The 19,791-nt window shown below is 39.2% G+C and overlaps 1 protein-coding gene across 1 annotated transcript in view; it reads left to right on the forward strand.

Moving 5' to 3' along the window:
• The window catches only part of CHAT (choline O-acetyltransferase), a 97,115-nt gene that overhangs the window by 20,948 nt on the left and 56,376 nt on the right, over positions 1 to 19,791 (forward strand). The window contains exons 4-6 of the mRNA XM_036736328.1: positions 6,682 to 6,735; positions 8,521 to 8,701; positions 9,851 to 10,028. Of these exons, the coding sequence (XP_036592223.1) occupies positions 6,682 to 6,735; positions 8,521 to 8,701; positions 9,851 to 10,028 (413 nt within the window). The remainder of the gene's footprint in view (positions 1 to 6,681; positions 6,736 to 8,520; positions 8,702 to 9,850; positions 10,029 to 19,791) is intronic.

Here is a 19,791-nt window from a genome sequence, read left to right on the forward strand (position 1 = left end):
ACTGCAGCCTGGAAGAAATTCCCCAGCAGAAACATTGAGAGATTTGCTGTTTGATTTACCCTGCTGGGTATACACGTATCACAATGGAAAGACCACAGAGACTCAGCACAGTTCATTGGATCTTACCCCTAGTTTCACATCAGGTTAATTATTTAAACTTTATTACCTGTTTTCCAGATGTAAAATGAGACAGGACTTAGAGTAATTATTGTTTCTCTTCATCATCTCTAGCCTTCCCTTTCTTTGTCCTTTCCCACCTTTATCCAACACATGCTAAGGGAGCCACTGAGTATTTTGGAGCAGAGATGTGTTATTACCAAACCTATGTGGAAGAAAGAATATTCTGGCAGTGGTATGAGGGATAAATTGGCAAGAGGAGAGAGTGGAGGCAGAAAAAAAGACCAACTAGAAGGTTTATGGCAAAAGTTCAAGCAGGTGGTACTGAAAGCTTATACTAAGGTGGTAGCATGGGAGCAGACAGGACAGGACAGTTTTAAGAGATATGGAACCAGAATCAACAGGACTTGATGATTGATTGGGTGTTGTTGTTGTTCGTCCTTCATTCTTGAAGAGGACCATTATATCAGGGAGGTGGTGTCATGACATGCAAGTGAGGGAGGGCTGTGCAAAGTCACCAGTCTCACTTTCTCTTCTGGAGCCATCTCTGTCCAGTGGTGAGATACAGATCAAGACAACTGGAGATGACCCTCAAATGTATATTGTAGGTGGAGGAGGCAGAGTCCAAGAAAATCCTAAGATTAAGAATATGAGAGAATGGTGAATGGTAGTTTCATAGACAGGCACGGAGAAGTCAGAAGGAGGAAGAGGTTTAGGGAGAAAGATAATGAGCTCAATTTTTAGACCTGTTAGGCTTGAGACGTTGGTGAGAACTTCAGGTAGAGATACCTGAAGGAAGGTAGAGAGGTATGGATGGAGCTTAGAAGACGGATCAGGTCTAGAGATATAGATTTGGAAGTCATTTGTATAGAGGTGGCCATTGAAGCCACAGTCATGAGTGAAATTGTCCAGAGAGAGATGTAGAGTTAAAACAGAAGGCTAAGAAGAGTCTCTTGAGGGAACATCTAAATGAAGAGGATGCAGAGCCAGTGAAGGAGGAAGAGAAGCAGCATTATGAAGGTATGGTAAGGGCTAGGAGACAGTATTTCAGAATCAGAGCGGAAAAGAGTATGCAGAAGAAAGAAGTGGTTAGCAGTACCAAATGCTGCAAAGAAGTCCAGAAAGATGGAGACTGAAAAAAAATACTAGTAGTTCTTTAAAGACATAGGAGAGAACAGTTTGGGCAGAGTACAGGTGGGGTAGAAGTTCAACTGGAAGAGGTTGATGAGGAGGTGGCAGTATTAGATATAAAAGTTGAGCAGTTCAGGTTCAAAACTGGAACAAAATGAGACTCATGGTCCAACCAACAGTTAACCAAAGGAGGTTTGCTTGCCTATAGCAGGGCGATAGAATACCAAGTTGATTCATCTGAGGACAGCTTCCCTGTGCCAGTGTTGGTATGCTGGTGGTTTGCTAATTAAAAATCTCAGGAGGAGTGGGAGCTCCCGATGCCCTGACCCTTCTGGACTTGAGCAACCTTTTAAGAAAAAGACCTCAACTAGCCTACATGGTGGAGACTGATAAACTCACCTCCTACGCCAGCATAGATAAGTTTTCAAGAAGTTTATCCATAAAGAGGGAGGAGGAAAGAACTTATATAGTAGTTGGATGGGCTAGGATTGGGGAAGAGTTGAGCATGTCTATAAATAGATGGGAAGAGGCCAGTGGTGAGGAAGTCATTGAAGATACATGAGAAAGAAGGGATGGTTGTTGAAGTAAGATCATGAAGTGAGAAGGAAGGAATGTAATCAAGAACACAGGTAAAGGACCTAACAGTAGTGATTAGTAAAGACTATCTCTTGATTGATTGAAAAAAGTTGGGAGTATGACATTACATGGGTCACAAGAGAGAGGTGTGGATGTGATAGCAACCCTGTGAATTGTGGGGAGTAAAAGGAGGAGTCATGAGTAGAAAGAGATGTCAGCATAGACGTGTATATGGTACATGCCAGCTACATCATAACATCTCCCCTGCCAAAAAAGGCATTGTGTTTTAATTTAATTGCATAATGTTTTTTCTTTCTAGTTTATTGTTCTGAACTTAACAAATATAAAATAAAATAAGCATATCCATATACATCGTGGAACAGAAAGAGAAAAATGATACATGGAAGTCTAAATCTTTAACATATAAAATTTGCTTTTATTTTAAAGTATGTAATAAATTCAACATATAACTTTCAAAGCTGTTATGATTGTGATTTGTTTTGTTCTTCTGTTCTCATTTGTTTTGGAGGGGGGAGGACCCTGTCCCTAGTTTTTCTCTCTCTCCCATCAACCTCTACTTGAAAAAAGAAAAAGAAAACCTTGGTAATAAATGTGCATAGTCAGGTAAAACAAATTCTCAAATTAATCATGTCCAAAAAAATGTATGTCTCATTCTGTACGTCGAGTGTGTCACCTCTGTCAGGAAGTGCATAACTTTGCTTCATCAGTTCTCTGGAACCATGATTGGCAATTGCATTGATCAGAGTTCTTTTTTTCCTTTTTCAGTCAGATATTTATGGTGTGGTTTTACTAAGTGGTATGAAATTCTTTTTTAAAAAAATAATATTTTATTTTTCCCCAATTACATGTAAATACAATTTTAACATTCATTTTAAAAAATTTTGAGTTCCAAGTTTTCTCCCTTTCTCCCTCATCTCTCCCCTCCCTGACACAGTAAACAATTTGATATAGGTTATACATGTGCAATCATGCAAAACACATTTCCATAACAGTCATGTGGAGGAAGACACGGGCCAAAAGAAAAAAAAATGAAAAAATATGGAAAGCAAAAAATAATATGTTTCAATCTGCATTCATACTCCATCAGTTCTTTCTTTGGATGTGGATAACATTTTTGATCATGAGTCCTTTGGAAGTGTCTTGGAGCATTATATTTCTGAGAATAGCTGTCATTCACAGTTGATCAATATATAATATTGCTGTTACTGTGTAAAGTGTTCTCCTGTTCTGCTCACTTCACTCTCTGCATCAGATCATGTAAGTCTTTCCAGGTTTTTCTAAAATCATCCTGCTTGTCATTTCTTATGATGCAGTAGCATTCCAATATAGTCACATACTTCAACTTCAGTTCAGCCACTTCCCAATTGATGGGCATCCCTCAATTTCTAATTCTTTGCTGCTACAAAAAAGAGCTCCTATAAATATTTTTGCCAAATACATCCTTCCCCACCTTTTTCGAAATCTCTCTGGGATACAGACCTAGTATGATATTGCTAGATCAAAGGGTATGCACAGTTTTATAGCCCTTTGGGTATAGTTCCAAATTGCTTTCTGGAATGGTTGTGATCAGAGTTCTTAAGGCTTTCAAAGTTGCTTTTCTTTACAATGTTGTTATTGTATAAATTCTTCCCCTGCTTCTGCTCATTTCACTCTATATCAGTTCATATATCTTCCCAGATTTCTCTGCAAGTATCCTCTTCATCATTTCTTATGATAAAATAATATTCCATTATATTTATATACCACATTTGACCATTTCCCAACTGATGGGCATACCTTGGGTTCTAGCTCTTTATCACTACAAAAAGAACTGTTATGAATATTTTTGTAAATACAAGATCTTTTCCCCTTGGGGGCATGCCTAGGAACAGTACTGCTGAGTCAAATTGCAAAGTTCAGTGATTCTTGGATCGTGGTACCAAATTGTTTTCCGGAATACCTGGACCAATTCACAGCTCCAGCAATGGTGCATTAGTATACTTATTTTTCTAAAGTCCCTCAAAAACAGTTGTCATTTTCCTTTTTTGTCACCTTAGCCAATCAGATGGTTATGATGTGGAACATTGTTTTCATTTGCATATCTCTAATTACCAGTAACTTGGGGCATTTTTCATGTGGTTGTTAATAGTTTGAATTTCCTCCTTTGAAAAGTATTTGTTTATTACTTTTGACCTTGTACCTATTGGGGAATGGCATGATATGCTCTTTTAGTTTTAAAAAAGTGTGGATTGTTGTATTATGCATAAATATTATGATTTAATTCGATAAATGTTTGCCTTAAAGAAATAAAACAAAATTCATTCTATGAAATGGGCTGTGAAGAACTATGGTTGCCAGGAAGATAGTGGCTTTGAGGCAGAGCCCCTCTTACATTAAAGCAGTAAATTGAAGAGATGAAAGCTAAAAAGCTCAATAGTATAGGTAAGGTTGTGAGCAACAGAATGAGAATTCCAAAGAGTAAAGTGGCAACTAGGGACAGAACAGGACTAGCAAGGAGTCCAGGTGATTAGGAAAGGGTAGTTTCAAGATAATGCCATCTGAGTGTGTGGTAAAACTGGCTGCCTGGGATAGGAAAGCCAGTACAACAGGAGGTGGATTATTGTGGCACGCTCCCTTTGAAAAACTAAAGGAAGTAAGAGAAAGAGAAGACTTGCAGTAATAATTGTCCCCAAACTTGAGATAAAAGTTGAACTTTGGTGTTTAGTGATTATGCTCCTAGGAGTTGTCTCTTCCAGTTATACTTACATTATTTGACTGGGGAAACAACATTTAAGAAATTTGTGCACTAAGGTTCTGAAGCCCCAGGAAGGCAGGACCAAAGGGTTCTTCAAGACTTCACCCCCTAGGAATGTTGTGGCTTGACTGAGGAAGCAAAGATTATGGATCCCACCATCTTAGATGCAAGCAGTGTGATGCAAGCATTTTGATTGCAAAGGCCCTTGAATACCAGTCTAAGGAGTTTGTGTTGAGGGTATTAAGGTATCATTGCAAGGTTTTTGAGAAAGAGAATGACATGACAAAAATCTGGGAAGATTGACCTGGTGGTGATGTGCAGAATGGGTTGGAGGAGACCAGAGGTAGCGAAGATAACGAGGAAGCTGTTGCCATAGTCCAGGTGTGCATCCAAGCTGTCCAGATATAAATCTTGTTTCCAACAGACACTTGGTGTTCTGCTGGGGTTACTGTGGATGTCTGAGGCTTATATGAGATTTAAATATCATAAGACCAAAAGTCCCTGATGGCAAATCCTAGATGGATTCCCCTGATTTAGCACACATTACCAGGATGTGATTTTGGGTTAATATATGATACAATTTGTAAATTATGCTTCTTTGATCTTTGGGTCTTCTGGGTTCCCTTTTGCAATCTTACTTCCTGCTACTGGTACTTTATATTATAACTTACTATACTGACTAGAAGTGGAGGGGAGCATCAGGGGGACCAGAATAAGATATAATTTTAACACATTAAATAAGATTCTAAGTAGTCAGTATAAAGTAGCAATAGCAGGAAGTTAAGATCGAGTGAATGATTCTCTGTGCCTCTCCCCCACGCCTCCCGTTCCATATTGCCTGCCATCCTCCACCACCCTCTTCCCGCCCCTGCACTGTTTCTCTCTATATTCTTTTCACTTTGTCTCTGTATTTTCCATACTGTTTTCCCCTACATCCTTTGCTCCTTATTAAAGTGTGATTGCAGCCTCACTTCCCTGTGGCTGTCAGTCTTTTCTGGCAAGCACCTAAAAAACTAGGTGTGCCTGCCCCATTTCATAATTTCACAAATTAATTAGTAATTCACTTACTGTACTGTCTAGGAGGGGGTGGTGGCCAGGGAGATCAGAACAAGATACAATTTTAACACAGTCTCACACTTTATATTGGTTATTATTTGAAAAGACACTCACCACATTACCTACCAATCCTACCTCCCTAGTCCTCACTATAATATCCTTCCTTCATTGTCACAAAATAAATTCTATAATTTGTACTCAAACAGTTAATTATACCAGCATTGATAACCAAGCTGATTAACACAAATTGTAAGATGTCATATTATGGTCAAAATTATCCATCAGGGCTGCATCTATCTGATTGTATTAGCCAGATAGATAACTGTGAAACTGAAATTTCATTTTTGGTCAAAATAGATATGGCCTCTGCCTTTCAGATGTGATCAATAATAAATGGCCTTTCAGAGTACAACCTTGAATTTATCCCTGTTGATGCCTCCTTCCTCCCTTATCTTACATATCTAATCGGTTGCCAAGTCTCAACAATTCTACCTCCATAGTACCTCTTACATCCACCCCCCCCTCTCCATTCACACAACAACTGCTCTCATTCAGGCCCTCATCACCTCTTTCCTAGACTGGCCTCCTAATTGGCTTCCCTAACTCATCTCTCCCCTTTCCAATCCATCCTCCATATAGAAGTGAAACTTATACAGACAGTTCTCACTTTAAGTAAGGCCAGACCTACTTATATAAATTGCCCACCTGATATGAGGAAAGGAGACAGGCAGAAAGGGGGTCTCGCACCCATAGAGGGAAAGGGCCAACACATGGTTCCAAGCTGACTGGATATAAATCTTGGTTCCACCAGATATGCGGTCAGACTGGACTTTGGGGGTACCTCATAAATGGCATTCCATCTGCCTATCTGTGCCTTTTTACAGATTGCCCCCCATGACTAGAATACACTCTTTCCTCATCTCTACCTTTTAGAACCACTAGCTTATTGCAAAGACCAACCTCAAATGACATTCCCACAGGAGAGACCATAGTAGAACTCCCTGGCATGGAAGGCTCTGATGGCTTTCGGTGTCCTTCTCTTTTAGGTTTACAGCCAACCTTATCTCTGGAGTGCTTGACTATAAAACCTTACTGGACAGGTAAGTATTCTGGGGAAACATGAAAGGCTAAACCCAGCTATGTAATAGCTAAGGGTTCCCTACAGAGATGAGTCACCAGGCAGTGAAAGAGCAGGGAGGAATCAGACTCCATTGAGCTGTCTCCTTGTTCCCCCAAAATGGCAGAATTTGTAATAATAATAGCTTATTTATCTATAGCACTTGTAAGTTTATGAAGAACATCCCCCACACACACACAACAACATGTGTTGTTGGTAGTGCCAGGGTTTTAGCTAATATTTTATAGAATTTCTCAGTCTCAGAGAGGTTAAATGATATTCCCACAGTCGCACAATGAGTGAATCTTAGAGATGTGATTCAAACCCAGGTCTAGCACTTTCTCCACTGTACCACACAGCCTTGCATCCTTTTGCTCTGCTGGACAGGGCAGCTCAACTGAAAAGGCCATAGACAGAATCAGAGACTTGAGGAGTGAAAGTCCCCAGTCCAAAAAAATATTTTCCCCAGTTGTTGTAACGGCTTGTCATTATAACTGAAATTTAACCTGGTAGGGTAATCGCTCCCTTCTACAGTTTAAAATGCAAATCCACCCTAGAAAAGGAAGACTGAAAACATTTCATACTTTGGTCATTAACACCTTAGTCCACATTTCTTTACAGATTAGTGAACCAGTCATCTGGCAAACTGGTAAAGTAATAGGAGTTAGTACAGTGAGTATCAATGTGGGAAAGAAAAAGACCATGTCTAGAGTAAATGGAGGTACAAATGTGGGGATGGAAGGGCCAATAAGCATGAAAGGGGCAGCATGAGGACACTAGGCACTTTGGTGTTGGCACCAAGTGGGACCCCAAAAGGGAAGATAAAAAGTCACAAAGGATACATTTCTCAGAATATAAACTCCCCCTTCTTCACAATTTGGGGCCACCTTTCACCCTACATACCTCTCCTCTCATCCTACAAGCACAGTTCCTAGGAGAAATCCCAATAGCCAGTCATAGTGCCTGTAGAATTAACTGTCAAGGAGAAATGAGAAACCACAGAGTGGGGACCACAGTGGCAGAGACAAGAGCATGTAAGTTCTATCTGCAGACAACATTTTGTCCTCTGTTGGAAAAGAATATGAAAACTTGGTTCAGTGGGGCTTCATGATTAAGCAGATGTGTAGGGAATCCTACAATATTTTCTGGGGCACTGGGGCAACAAATGGCTGAATGGCATAGCAAGTTGGTTACCACTGGGATAGCAGATGCCAGGACAATGTTAACTCCTATGGATCTGCTATTTTACTCCTTCCAACCTCCTACCAAGGTAAAAGAAAGGGAAGAGAAAGGAAATCTGAGGCCAACCTTGAGTACAAAGACAGAGATTCTACCTAGACCATTATAACATCCTAAGTGTGAGCCCAGCTCTTCCAAAATCTGCAGCAGACCCTTTCTAGCCCACCTGCCCTATTTTCAGATACATGTGTATACACACACATAAATGTATATTATGTATGTATGTATGTATGTATGTATGTACATAATATATAATATTCACCTTTTGACATGAAGATTTCCATGACAAATCATTGGCAATTATCCATTTGTGTAGGTGGCCACTGTAGCCCCCTGCAAGATCATGTCTACTATTTGATAAACTCAAGAATGACACATAAATTGGGGTAAGGGAATTGAGCTACCTGACACTATAAAGAAGCTATGATTCTTAATGTACTTTGTTTCATCTAGTGCAAGGCTAACTGCTCAAGATTCATTCTCTTTCCCTCCATGACTTCCTCCTCTTCTTTCCTTTCTCCCTGTCTAGCCATTCCATACCTGTTGACTATGCCAGAGGACAGTTATCTGGCCAGCCCCTCTGTATGAAGCAATACTATGGGCTCTTCTCTTCCTACCGTCTTCCAGGACATACCAAAGATACTCTTGTGGCCCAGACAAGCAGTATCATGCCTGAACCAGAACACATTATTGTGGCTTGTAACAATCAGGTAGGTTGGTTTCCTTTGCTACAATGTCTTTAGCCAACTCAAAGAAGCTGTAACAGTTTGAGAATTACTTAGACTAAGAGAGAACCTAATATTAATACTCTGAATTTAGAGAGTGGTCTGTATTTTTCAAAGCACTTTCACATACACGTTCTTGTTTGATCTTCACAACACCCTAATGAGATAGGCACAACCCAAGATCACTTAGTGAGGATTAGAATCCAGATCTCCTGACCCTTAATCCTGTGGTTCTCTTGCCGCTAAACTATGTCGCTTCTCACAATCTAAAAACTGTCTTCATGTCTCTAGAGAGGCAGGAGGTAGAAAGTGTTCAACAGTTTGTTCTTCTGCAGCATCACTAAGGACAGAACAAGAGGACAAGGGACACATTTGAGAATGAGAGTGCTGGGTGATGTCCTGTTGCTGAGGACTGTTAATTAAATTAGCAGCGGTAACCGAAGCTACATTTTGGAATTTCCATAGCTCAAAAAGATATATCTCCCATATCTAATTCAGGGACTTGGAAAAAAGTCTTGTGTGTTGCCCAACTGAGTAACTCTACAGAATAGCTTTTTCAGTCCCTCCTAGTCCTCCATGGCTTTATTTAAAAAAAAAAAGTATTTCTTGGAGTATATTTCACAACTTCATTTTGATTTGTCAGTTCAGGGGAAAAAGACCTTGGTGCTTATCTGATAATGAGAATATAAAATAAATAAGAAAAGTTGTTAAAGAAATTTGAAACCACACCCTGAACTGAGATTCCCCAATGTGTAGAGGAAGTTAACAGTAATGTGTGTGCTCCAGAACGAGGTCAAATCAAAGACCCTCCAGTGTTCATGGTTCCATAAGAGTAAAACTATAAAAGTTTTATAAGATCTGAGTTTAGAAAACAAGCCAAATTCAGTCTACCTACCCTTACCTGATTTGATAGCAATTTGGAAACTAGGACACCAACAGTTTTAGTGCTATACTTGAATCATATTCTACTGGGAACTACCAAAAGCCGCACCTACAGGGTTTATGGAATGCTGAGCCAAAGATTCCTTCACCCCTGGGACCCTCCCTCAGAATTAAGTGAGAGCCTGGTGCCTTGGGGTCTCAGTTTAAGCTCAGTTTCCATGAGTTAAAATGTTTGACCTGTTTCCCCCACAGTTCTTTGTCTTGGATGTGGTCATTAATTTCCGTCGCCTCAGTGAGGGGGATCTGTTCACTCAATTACGAAAGATAGTCAAAATGGCTGACAATGAGGAAGAAAGGTTACCACCGATTGGTCTGCTGACGTCAGATGGGAGAGCAGAATGGGCTAAGGCCAGGACCATCCTTGTGAAAGGTTAGCAGCAGCATCGCCAACTGTCTCTTCATCCTCATCCTCATTGCCTTTCTCTCTTTGGTGGTTGTGGTGGCCTCTATTCTTCAGGGATCCAGGGGAGAGAATGAGGATAGTGCCACTAAAAACATCTCCATCATTCATAACTCAAGGCTCCATTCTGCTCATGATGGAACTGAAAAATACTTCAATATTAGTGTAATCTCTGAATATGAAGACAATGACAAATCTATTGGCAGATATAGTTTTCAACCAATAATATTCCAGCTTTTTTAAAGAGACTAAATAGTACTTGGAGGTGCAGAGGTATACAGCACATATAGGTATTTTTGTTCAACTGGAAGCTTTTAGCCTTTTTTCAGGGCTGGCAGTAATTGTTGGGTGTTTCCCTAGCGGAGAAAAAAACTAACTATGGTGATTAAAAAAAATACCAAACACCTTCAAACTGGAATCCTAGAAGTGCCCAGGGGCCATTTTTAGACACCCCAGTCTCTTCAGCTTTTCCCTTAATGAAAGAGCAATTTGCCAGCTCCTTCAGTCCCTGCTCTGGTCCTAGCACTTTAGAGTGACAGTACCTGGTATTTCTCTTGCACATTAGCCATTGTTCTTTATCAACTAAATCCTTGAGACTTACAGGGGAGAAAAACTTTTTTTTAAATAAACTTGAACTCTTCTCCTAGAAGCTGCCTCCTTTATTCAAACCCCTATCTACTTGAATTGGACTGACTTGTAGTGATCTCTAGTTGTGGTTCCTGGGTAAAGGAAAATTGATTCCTAAGAAAACAAGGCAAAAGGCTCCAGAAGTACGTATTTCCATCACATACTATATTTAAATCAACTTGACAAATGTCAAGTGCCTAAGGGAAACATGATAGTGGAGTGGAGAGATCGATAGACCAGAAGTCAAGACACTTGAGTTCTTGTCCCAGTTTGACCGTTCATTACACTCCGTTAGATTGTAAGCTCCTAGGGGGCAGGGACTATCTTTTGTCTCTTTTTACATCCCCCCATCATTTAGCATGGTGCCTGGCACATAAGAGACACTTATTAAATGTTTACTGATTGATTGGTTGGTTGATTGGCCACTAACTAATCATGTGACATCCAGCAAGTCCCTTAATGTCTCCCTGGTTCTCTATTTCCTTTATCTGTAAAATGTCAGTGTTGAACTAGGCTGTGTCATAAGGTTTCTTTCAGCTCCAGGGTCTTTTAAGTCAACAAGTCCTATGTACTAGCCATTATATAGGTTAGATGTATAAGTTATAGTCCCTTTTTTAAAGGAATGTGAAATAAATATAAATCAAGACATGTATACATGAGATGATAAGTGATAGTAACAAAAATATTTGACTAAGTGCCAAATAAGACTCCAAGTGTTGTAGATATTCGGGAGTGGGAAATATTGCTTCAGGCTAAATTAGGAAAGTGTTCTTGTAGACATATGAAGGGTTGATCCTTAAGGATATTTAGGATTTGGATAGGCAGAGAATAGTGGGGAAAGCATTGCGGTCGAGAACGGTATGAACAGACATGCAGAGACAGGAATGTTTAAGTCATTGTCCAGCTCAAGTGAAGGATTATGGAAAACTGGAAGAAAATCCTGGGAAGTAATATTCGGTCCTAGTTCTTTATTAATAGGTCAGTATTACTGTTTTCATATGATCCATTCTTATTTCTGTGGAATTATCTATCAGTAAATATGTATGAATTGAGGCCCAGTTCTGACTTAGGAATTGTGCTGAATACAAAGAAATATGACACATAGTCCCTGCCCTCAGTGAATTTAAAAAATTACTGAGATCTTGAAAGTTAATTAACTCTCACAAGGGGGTATTATTATCTTCTGTTATTTTCCTTCTTCACAACAAAGAGAGGATCATCAAAATAATAGACTGTGCTATTATTTTCGATTTTGTTTCTAATTTTGTGAGTGCTCTGACCTATACCATTTCCCTCTCCTGAATGGTCAAGATTTGGTATCAGGCTTAAGCTTTTAATCTGAACTAATTGAAATTCATTAAGTTACATTTCCTAGAATCACAGAAGTGGAAGGGATGGGGAAGCAGTGTAGAAAGTGGAAAAATCAATAGCTTTGAAGTCAGCAGTGGCTGACCTTTGTTGACTGTGCAACCTTGAGCAAGTCACTTAACTTCTCTGGGTCTCAGTTTCCACATTCGTAAAATGAGAGTTTTTCTAAAACTAGAAAAACCTCTAAGGCCCTTCTATCTCCAAATCAATGATCCTATTACCCTTCAACTTCAGTGGCTACATAATTAATAATGCAAACCCTACACAAAGTATGAATTCCATCTACAACATCCTCAACAAACTGTCATATTGTCTCTTCTGGAAAACATTTAATAATGAGAGAGTCTGTTCCAAAGAGAGTCCATTCCATTTGCTCCAATATTTCTAAATTGATATATTCCTTCTGGTATGGAAGAAACAAAAAAAAGGGGAATGCAGAACTTGGAATTCTCTCAAATAATTAATCCTTCAGATATTTAAAGCATGAGTATATGTGTTGACTATGAGAACAAAATCAATAGGAAATCCATCACCAATCCTCTCTCATCTCCCTGACAGCTCTTTCGTAGTAGGTGGGAATGAGGATGCAAGCCTCAGGCTCAACATCTTGTAAAACTCAGGTACCTCTCTTGCTCTCTATGACTGGCCATATCCCCTGCCTCTGTCTCTGTCCTTCACGGATATGTCATGGCTTCGCGAATGAACAGGCTAGCAGTTTACCTTCCAACTCAAAAGCCAATTCCCTTCTTCCTTTTCTTAATTTATTGCCATTGATTTGAAGGAAATGAGAACTTATTAAGCACCTACTATGTTACAGGAACTGTGCTAAGCAATTTATAAATATTATCTCATTTGGTTCTCAAAACAAACCTGGGAGGCAGGTGCTATTCCATGGCTGGGAAAATGAGGAAGATGGAGATTAAGCGATTTGCCCAAAGTCACACAGCTATCAAGTATCTGAATCCAAATTTGAACTCAGGCCATCCTGACTCCAGGGCCAGGTCTCTATCTACTATCCCATATGATAAAAAGCTTTCCTCAGAAGATAAATGGATATTGCTTACAATTATATTTTCTTCCCAACTCTAATGTATTGGTTTGAGATGGCAACCTTTGAAGTCATTGATTTCTCAATCTTTTCAAAGCTGTGATACCCCAAAGTTATGTCAGATTTTATGAACCAAATTATAAAATATCCCAGAAGAAATGTACTGTATAGCATGAATATAAATGTATATACATATATACACATGTATTCAGATTTCAGTTAAATTATTTAGAATTTCATTATTTCCCTGGAAACAATCGTAGACCCTTTGAGGCAACGAAATCTAGGGCTGGGAATCATTGGGTCTAGTTACAGGAAGACATGTATGTACTTTATCTCCAGACCCTACTGCCTGAACTCTCCCTCCCACTGATTCTCCTTGTATTTCCAATTCCATGAAATCGTTTATTTGCTCAATCCAGTCTATTATCTGATGTATTTCAATGTGTCTTGCTATCCAAACCAGAGGAGATGCTTCTCTGAGGCAATAACATATCAACATGGTGATAAGCCCAAAGTAAGCAAAAAACACTTGTTGAATTGAATCACATTGAATCAGATTGAATTCCATGCATATTCTATGAGGTATGCCCTCTCTCTAGCCCCAGATAATTCAGTTCAGGTCACAAAGTATTGACTAAACACCTACTATATCCAAGGCCCTGAGCATACAAAGATCAAAATGAAACCTCCCCACCTTGAAAAAGTTACACTCAACCAGAAGCTTTGACAAAACACTTCCTCCTTAAACACAAATAAAGTCCTGTCAATAATTTTTCTTACTGAAATCCTTGCTAACCTACTTAAGTAGCAAAAGAACATGAAACATTAAATGTTATAAAACATAAAGACATTCAAGAAGAGAAAGCAGTTGAAGATTTCCTCTAGTGAAAATTCTATTCTAGTTTGTGTATGATTTCAAGTGTGAAGCCAATGCTAAAATTAAAGAATCATAAAATTTAGAGCTGAAAGGCACTCTGAGATCATCTACCCAGTTCATGGTTAGAGATGAAGATCCTGTGACTCAGAGAGGTTAAGGGACTTGACCACACTCACAAGTAATGGCAGCACCAGAACTAAGCCCAGGTCTACAGATTTCCAGACCTTTCCTCTTTCCTCTACATTACACTGGAAGAAAAGCCTGCCTTGCAGAGCCACTTTATTATTTCAAATGGAAAAAAAAGAGATCCTCATTTTTTAACTTTTTGGTCATACAATTCCGCATTTCCAAAGCAGAATGGGAAAGTAAATACTCAAATTGAGCCATAATCTCATTGATTTGGAAGTCTATTCCAACAGTGCAGATCACCACCCATTCAGGCCTCCCTGTCCTATGTAAGGTTCTCTCCATAAGTTTTTCACTAGAAAGTCTACCCGGCTTGCTGGAGCCTTGCTTAATTTCTGACATCTCAAGGGTGCCTGTGGAATGCTCTATTGGTCCAAACATCATTCCTAACCTTTGACACAACCAGCCCAATGATACCTTTTATTCCTGTTCTTCCTTAAAAGTCCTAGTTGGTCAAATGTTGCAGCCTGCTCATAACCACTGCCCTCTGTATGATATTCATTCTAATTCTTAGGAGACTGTTGTATTCCATGTTAGATCATGAAAAATAAACATTTATTGAGCACCTATTATGTGTAGGACACTCTGATAGGTACTGGAGACATTAAAAAGTGCCCTCAGTAAGGCAAGCAAAGAAGAGCAATAATGTGCTACTCCACGCCAAATCACCTTACTTGAGCTTTCATCTCTCTCCAATAGTCCACCAGCATCTTAAATGATAATAACAGTCTGCACAGAGAACATTCAGAGTTGACAATAATCCTGTGGGTAGTATATTCTTAGACCTATTTTATAGATAAAGTAATTTAGGCTCAGAAAGATTAAATAACTGGTTTACTGTCATACAATTAGGGACAGACCTAGGATTCTAAACCAGACATTCTGAATCCAAAGTCAAGTGCTTTTTCCACTATACCATTCTGTCTCTCCAGACCAGAGGTTCTAAACTTGGGATCCTCAAACTTGGGGTGGGGGAAGGGGGAGGTTAAATTATTATTTTGATAACTTACAACGTAACTGGTTTCCTTTGTAATCTTATGTATTTTATTTTGGGCATTTAAGTGCATTATTCTGAGGAGTCCATAGCCTTTACCACATGGTCAAAATGGTCTAAGACAGAAAAAGTTAAGAACTGCTCTGGAGTAAGAGCTACAGCTACCACATCATTACAACTGCTACCAGCTAGATCCTTCCCAATTATAATGGCCCTAGTGTAGACAATACCTTCTTCTCTTGTTCAACCCAGAAAAGTCAAGTTTTTTTCAAAAAGGAGGTTTACTAAGTAGAAGAAAGGAAGATAAAGTAAAACAAAATGCTATGCCTTGATTTCAGGAAGCCATTTAACAAACATAAAACATTTAACATTCATGATATCTTTATGGCAACTGCATGAAAATAGCTAAAAGGATTAGTAACTGGATGAACTCTGAGTGTTGAGTTGATTGATGCGAAACTGAAAGAGGTCTCCAGTGGAATGCCCCACAAGTCTGTCCTGGATTCAGTTCTGCTAAAGATTTTCATTCAAGACATAGATGAAGACATCAAATCTATGGATGACATGAAGCAACAAGGTGCACCTTACAGGAGTTGGATGTCATAATCAGGATAAAAAATATCTCAGACTGGATTTAATACAGTGATAATTAATTTGGACAAATAATATAAAGTCTTATGCATGCATTTAAAAATACCCAATATAGGATGGGGAGGGATGTGGCTGCACAGCTGTTTCTCTGAAAAAAAAATCTCAATGTTTTGGTAGCTCATGAGGTCAATTCCAGGTCAAATACTCCCAGTTCCTTTCACCAATCCTCATCAGGTGTTTTTGAGTTCCTCATTATCCTGTTCATATTCCTTTGGATGAATTCTAGCTTGTCAATGTCCTTTCTAAAACATGGTACCCAGAACTGAACAAAATAGTCCAGATGTGATCTGATAAAAGCAAAGAATAAAGGAAATATTTCTTCCCTTGTCCTAGATACTACTATTAATATAGTCTAAAATTGCACTAAGGTTTGTTTTTGGGTTGCCACAGCACAGTGCCTGGCACATAGTAAATTTTTGAGAAATGCTTGTTGACTTGACCTAAGTTCAGGATAGGAAGAAATCACTGTAGGTTTGGACCAAACAGGAAAGCTTCATGGAAGAGGTGAGATTTGAACTGAGCATAGGACCAAGATGAATAGAGAGAAAAAGGAGGAAATGAGAGGGAGATGTAATGATGCTATGAACAAAGGCACCAAGGTAAGAAAATGCGTGTCATGCTCATCATAGAGCTAGTAGACGAGTCTCACTGAAGCATACTATGTGTAAGGGAGTATTGGGAGAAAAGATTGGAGGTGTAGGGTGGCACAGATTCTGGAGGATTTCTAATCCATCGTACCATTTTCTCATACCTGCTCCTCTCTATTGTCATTGCTTTGAAATCTTTTTCCAATTCTGTTATGTTCTGAGCTCGTTTTTACCATCTTACCTGTGCTATCTGGTATTCTATCTCCTATTGTATTAGTATTGGTATTGTCTTCCATTGTACTGCATTCTGTCTCTTATTATATTTAGTCCTACTTTTAATTGTGTCCGTTGATATTTTTAAATATTTTCTGTTTTCCCTTTTGCTGAATTTTGTCATAATTTCCTCTAAAGTTTTATTAGTTGCACTCATTTTCCTTTTAATTCCTCTCATTCCTCCCCCACCCCTTCCTTTAATCCTTGACTGTGTCTGTTAAATATTTGACAGCAATCTTTGGGGATTTCTTGAATTCTTTCTGGTGCCATCACTCATTCTGTTTTGTTGTTCCTTCCTTCCAGTTTCCCATGCCTCCCATCCATGCTTCTCTTGCTCCATATTTTTATTTATTGCATGGGATTTCTTAAATTTGATAATTATGTTTATGAATTTAAATTTTCTTTTGAAAATTTCTAGCAATTGGCTTCTCTTTGTCATTTCAATTGATATTTTTGAGAAAAATCATGAAAGATCAGCTCTCTCTGCCCTGTTATTCTTTCATTTTCTAGGTAGTCTCCCTTATATCTCTGGTGGTTCAGACATGCTATTCTCTCTTCAGGGGGGAAGGGAAAGCTTCTGTGTCACTATCACAGAGCTAATCTTCTCCCCACAGGTTGCAAAATCCAACACAGCAGATGTTTTTGCCATCCTGACCAATTCTAGTTTCACTTTTCTCTGCTGAATCCTGTAACTCACTTTCCCATGGAGGGTTTATAATTTTAGGAGAGCTAAGGTGTATGAATCCTCAGACTCTAGGAAGATCCACTTGCCCCTTAATTTGTGATTCTGATATCTCCATTCCTGTTTTCATCATCGAAGTGAAAGCTTTGATCCAAATGGGGCTAAACCAACTTCATACCCAGCCAAGGTCCTGGCAAAATGGTCACACTTCAATGCATGCTTCAACCAATTCGTGGATCTCTTCTTTGTGAGTGCCCCCCACCATGGTATAATTCAAAACCTTTCCATGCTTTCTCATCCTGTGCACCTCTAGTCCAAACCCTCTTGTAAATCCCCCATTGATGTGTTTGGGGAATTTCCTCCAGATCTGCAGCATGTGTTATTTATCTCTTAAAGCAATAATACCAATTATTACTATTATTCGTATAGCACTTTAAGGTTTGTAAAATTCTTCCACAAATATTATTTCATTTGATCCTCAAAACAATACTGGGAGGTGAGTGCTATCATTATCTCCACTTTACAGTTGAGAAAACTAAGACAGACAAGGGTTAATTGACTTGCCAAGATTACCCATCTAGCAAATGTCAGAGACAAGGTTCAAGCTCAGATCTTCTTAAGTCCAACTCTAGAGCTCTCTAGTATCTCGCTACTATGTAAATTATTTTCAGTTTGTATGTCTTTAATGATATCTTTATGTCACTTCTTTGCTTCATTGGTAATATTCTGCAGTCTATGTATACCCACTATGTCTCTCACTATTGCCCTCTGCGTGAACCACGACTTTGATTCATCAGAGATTATGGTATTCCATGATTTACAGCCATTTAGCATCACCAGAATCATATTGGTGTTTTAAAAGATGAGTTTTTGTTCCAGGGAAAAGCTTGTAGTCATTAAAAGCACTACACAATTTCCCTAATGCAATCCAGTCCACTCTCTTCCTTCTATTCAATTCTGGACCAGATTCATTGGCCATCTGCACTGTCCATCCTGTTAGAATAAAATTAAATAGATGCAATTTGGTCTTGGCATCCTTCTTCCTCCTCTTTCAGTCCTTCTCTTCCCTATCTACTTGCTACAATTAGAAGTAAAACTGATAGACTAGTTCTTGCTAAGGTATTAGTGACTGATAATAGCTTAAGATAGAAATAATAATAGCTAGCATTTACATCGCACTTTAAGGTTTGCAAGGTGATTTTACATGGTTTTTTAATATGTATTTTTATAATGACTCTATGAAGTAGGTACTATCATTGTCCTCACCTTACAAATGAAGAAACTGAAGTTTAGAAAAGTTAAGTGCTTTGCTAATGAGTAGTAGTATGTGGCCCAGGATTTGAACTCAGGCCTTCACTCCAAGTCCAGTGCTCTATCCACTGTTCCATTTAACTACTTGAGATGGGCATTATTACTTTATGTTTTTACCTTGTCCCCTCCTCAAAAAATGGTTTGGCTTCTGATCCCCGCCTCCCCTTGATCTATCCTCCCTCTTACCACCATCCCCTTTGTTCTCAGCCTCTTCCCCTCCTACCGTCTTGTCGGGTGTGATGAATTTCTATACCCAACATGGTGTGTCTGTATTCTTCCCTCTTTGAATCAGTTCAAGAAAGAGTGAGGTTCAAGTGCTGCCTGCTCCCCCCCATTGTAAAAACTCTTCCTTGAACACTTCTTTTATGTGAGATAATTTTCTCTATTCTTTCTCTCCCATTCCCATTCTCCCAGTGCATTCTGCTTTCTCACCATTCCATTTTTTAGATCATCCCAAAATAATAGACATACGCTCTATATAGTGTGTAGTAGTACACGCTAAGTAGTAGCCAAGAAAGCTAAACCGTTTTGTCTGTATTTCCTCTGATTGGCCCCTGACTCTGTTTGTATTGCAACTCCTACCCTATCTGTGACCTTCCTTACTGCTGAAACAACAAGGACAGTCCTATCTATTAGGATGGGGTTAACAAAAGACAGCCAACCTGAAGAAGAGCCTTTCCAGCTACTAGCCTAGCAACAGTTCCAGCCAATCAAAGGATACCACCTCCCCTATTCCTATGCTGCCAGCCCCTCCAGCCACAGCCTTGTCCAATCCTAAAGTACCCCATATCCAGTTCACCTCCTGGCTAAATTGAAACCTATATGAGCTTTGTCCTTTTGTTCCTTTGGAGAGTCTCTGCCCATGCGGGAGGGGTCCCCTTGCTGTCAAACTCAATAAACGCTCATGGGTTCCAAATTTATGGGATTGGGTTTGGTTGTGGTTTTAGATTTGGGGTTTTGGTTCTGATTCTGGTTTTGGTGGCATGACAATTTTACCCACAGTAGAAACTTTCTAACTGCCCTAATAATGACATGTGCCTGGCACATAGTAAATTTTTGAGAAATGCTTGTTGACTTGACCTAAGTTCAGGGTAGGACCTAATAATGACAAAGTTCTTCAGAGTTA

The sequence above is a fragment of the Trichosurus vulpecula genome, chromosome 8 (assembly GCF_011100635.1).
Source record: "Trichosurus vulpecula isolate mTriVul1 chromosome 8, mTriVul1.pri, whole genome shotgun sequence".
NCBI lineage: Eukaryota > Metazoa > Chordata > Mammalia > Diprotodontia > Phalangeridae > Trichosurus > Trichosurus vulpecula.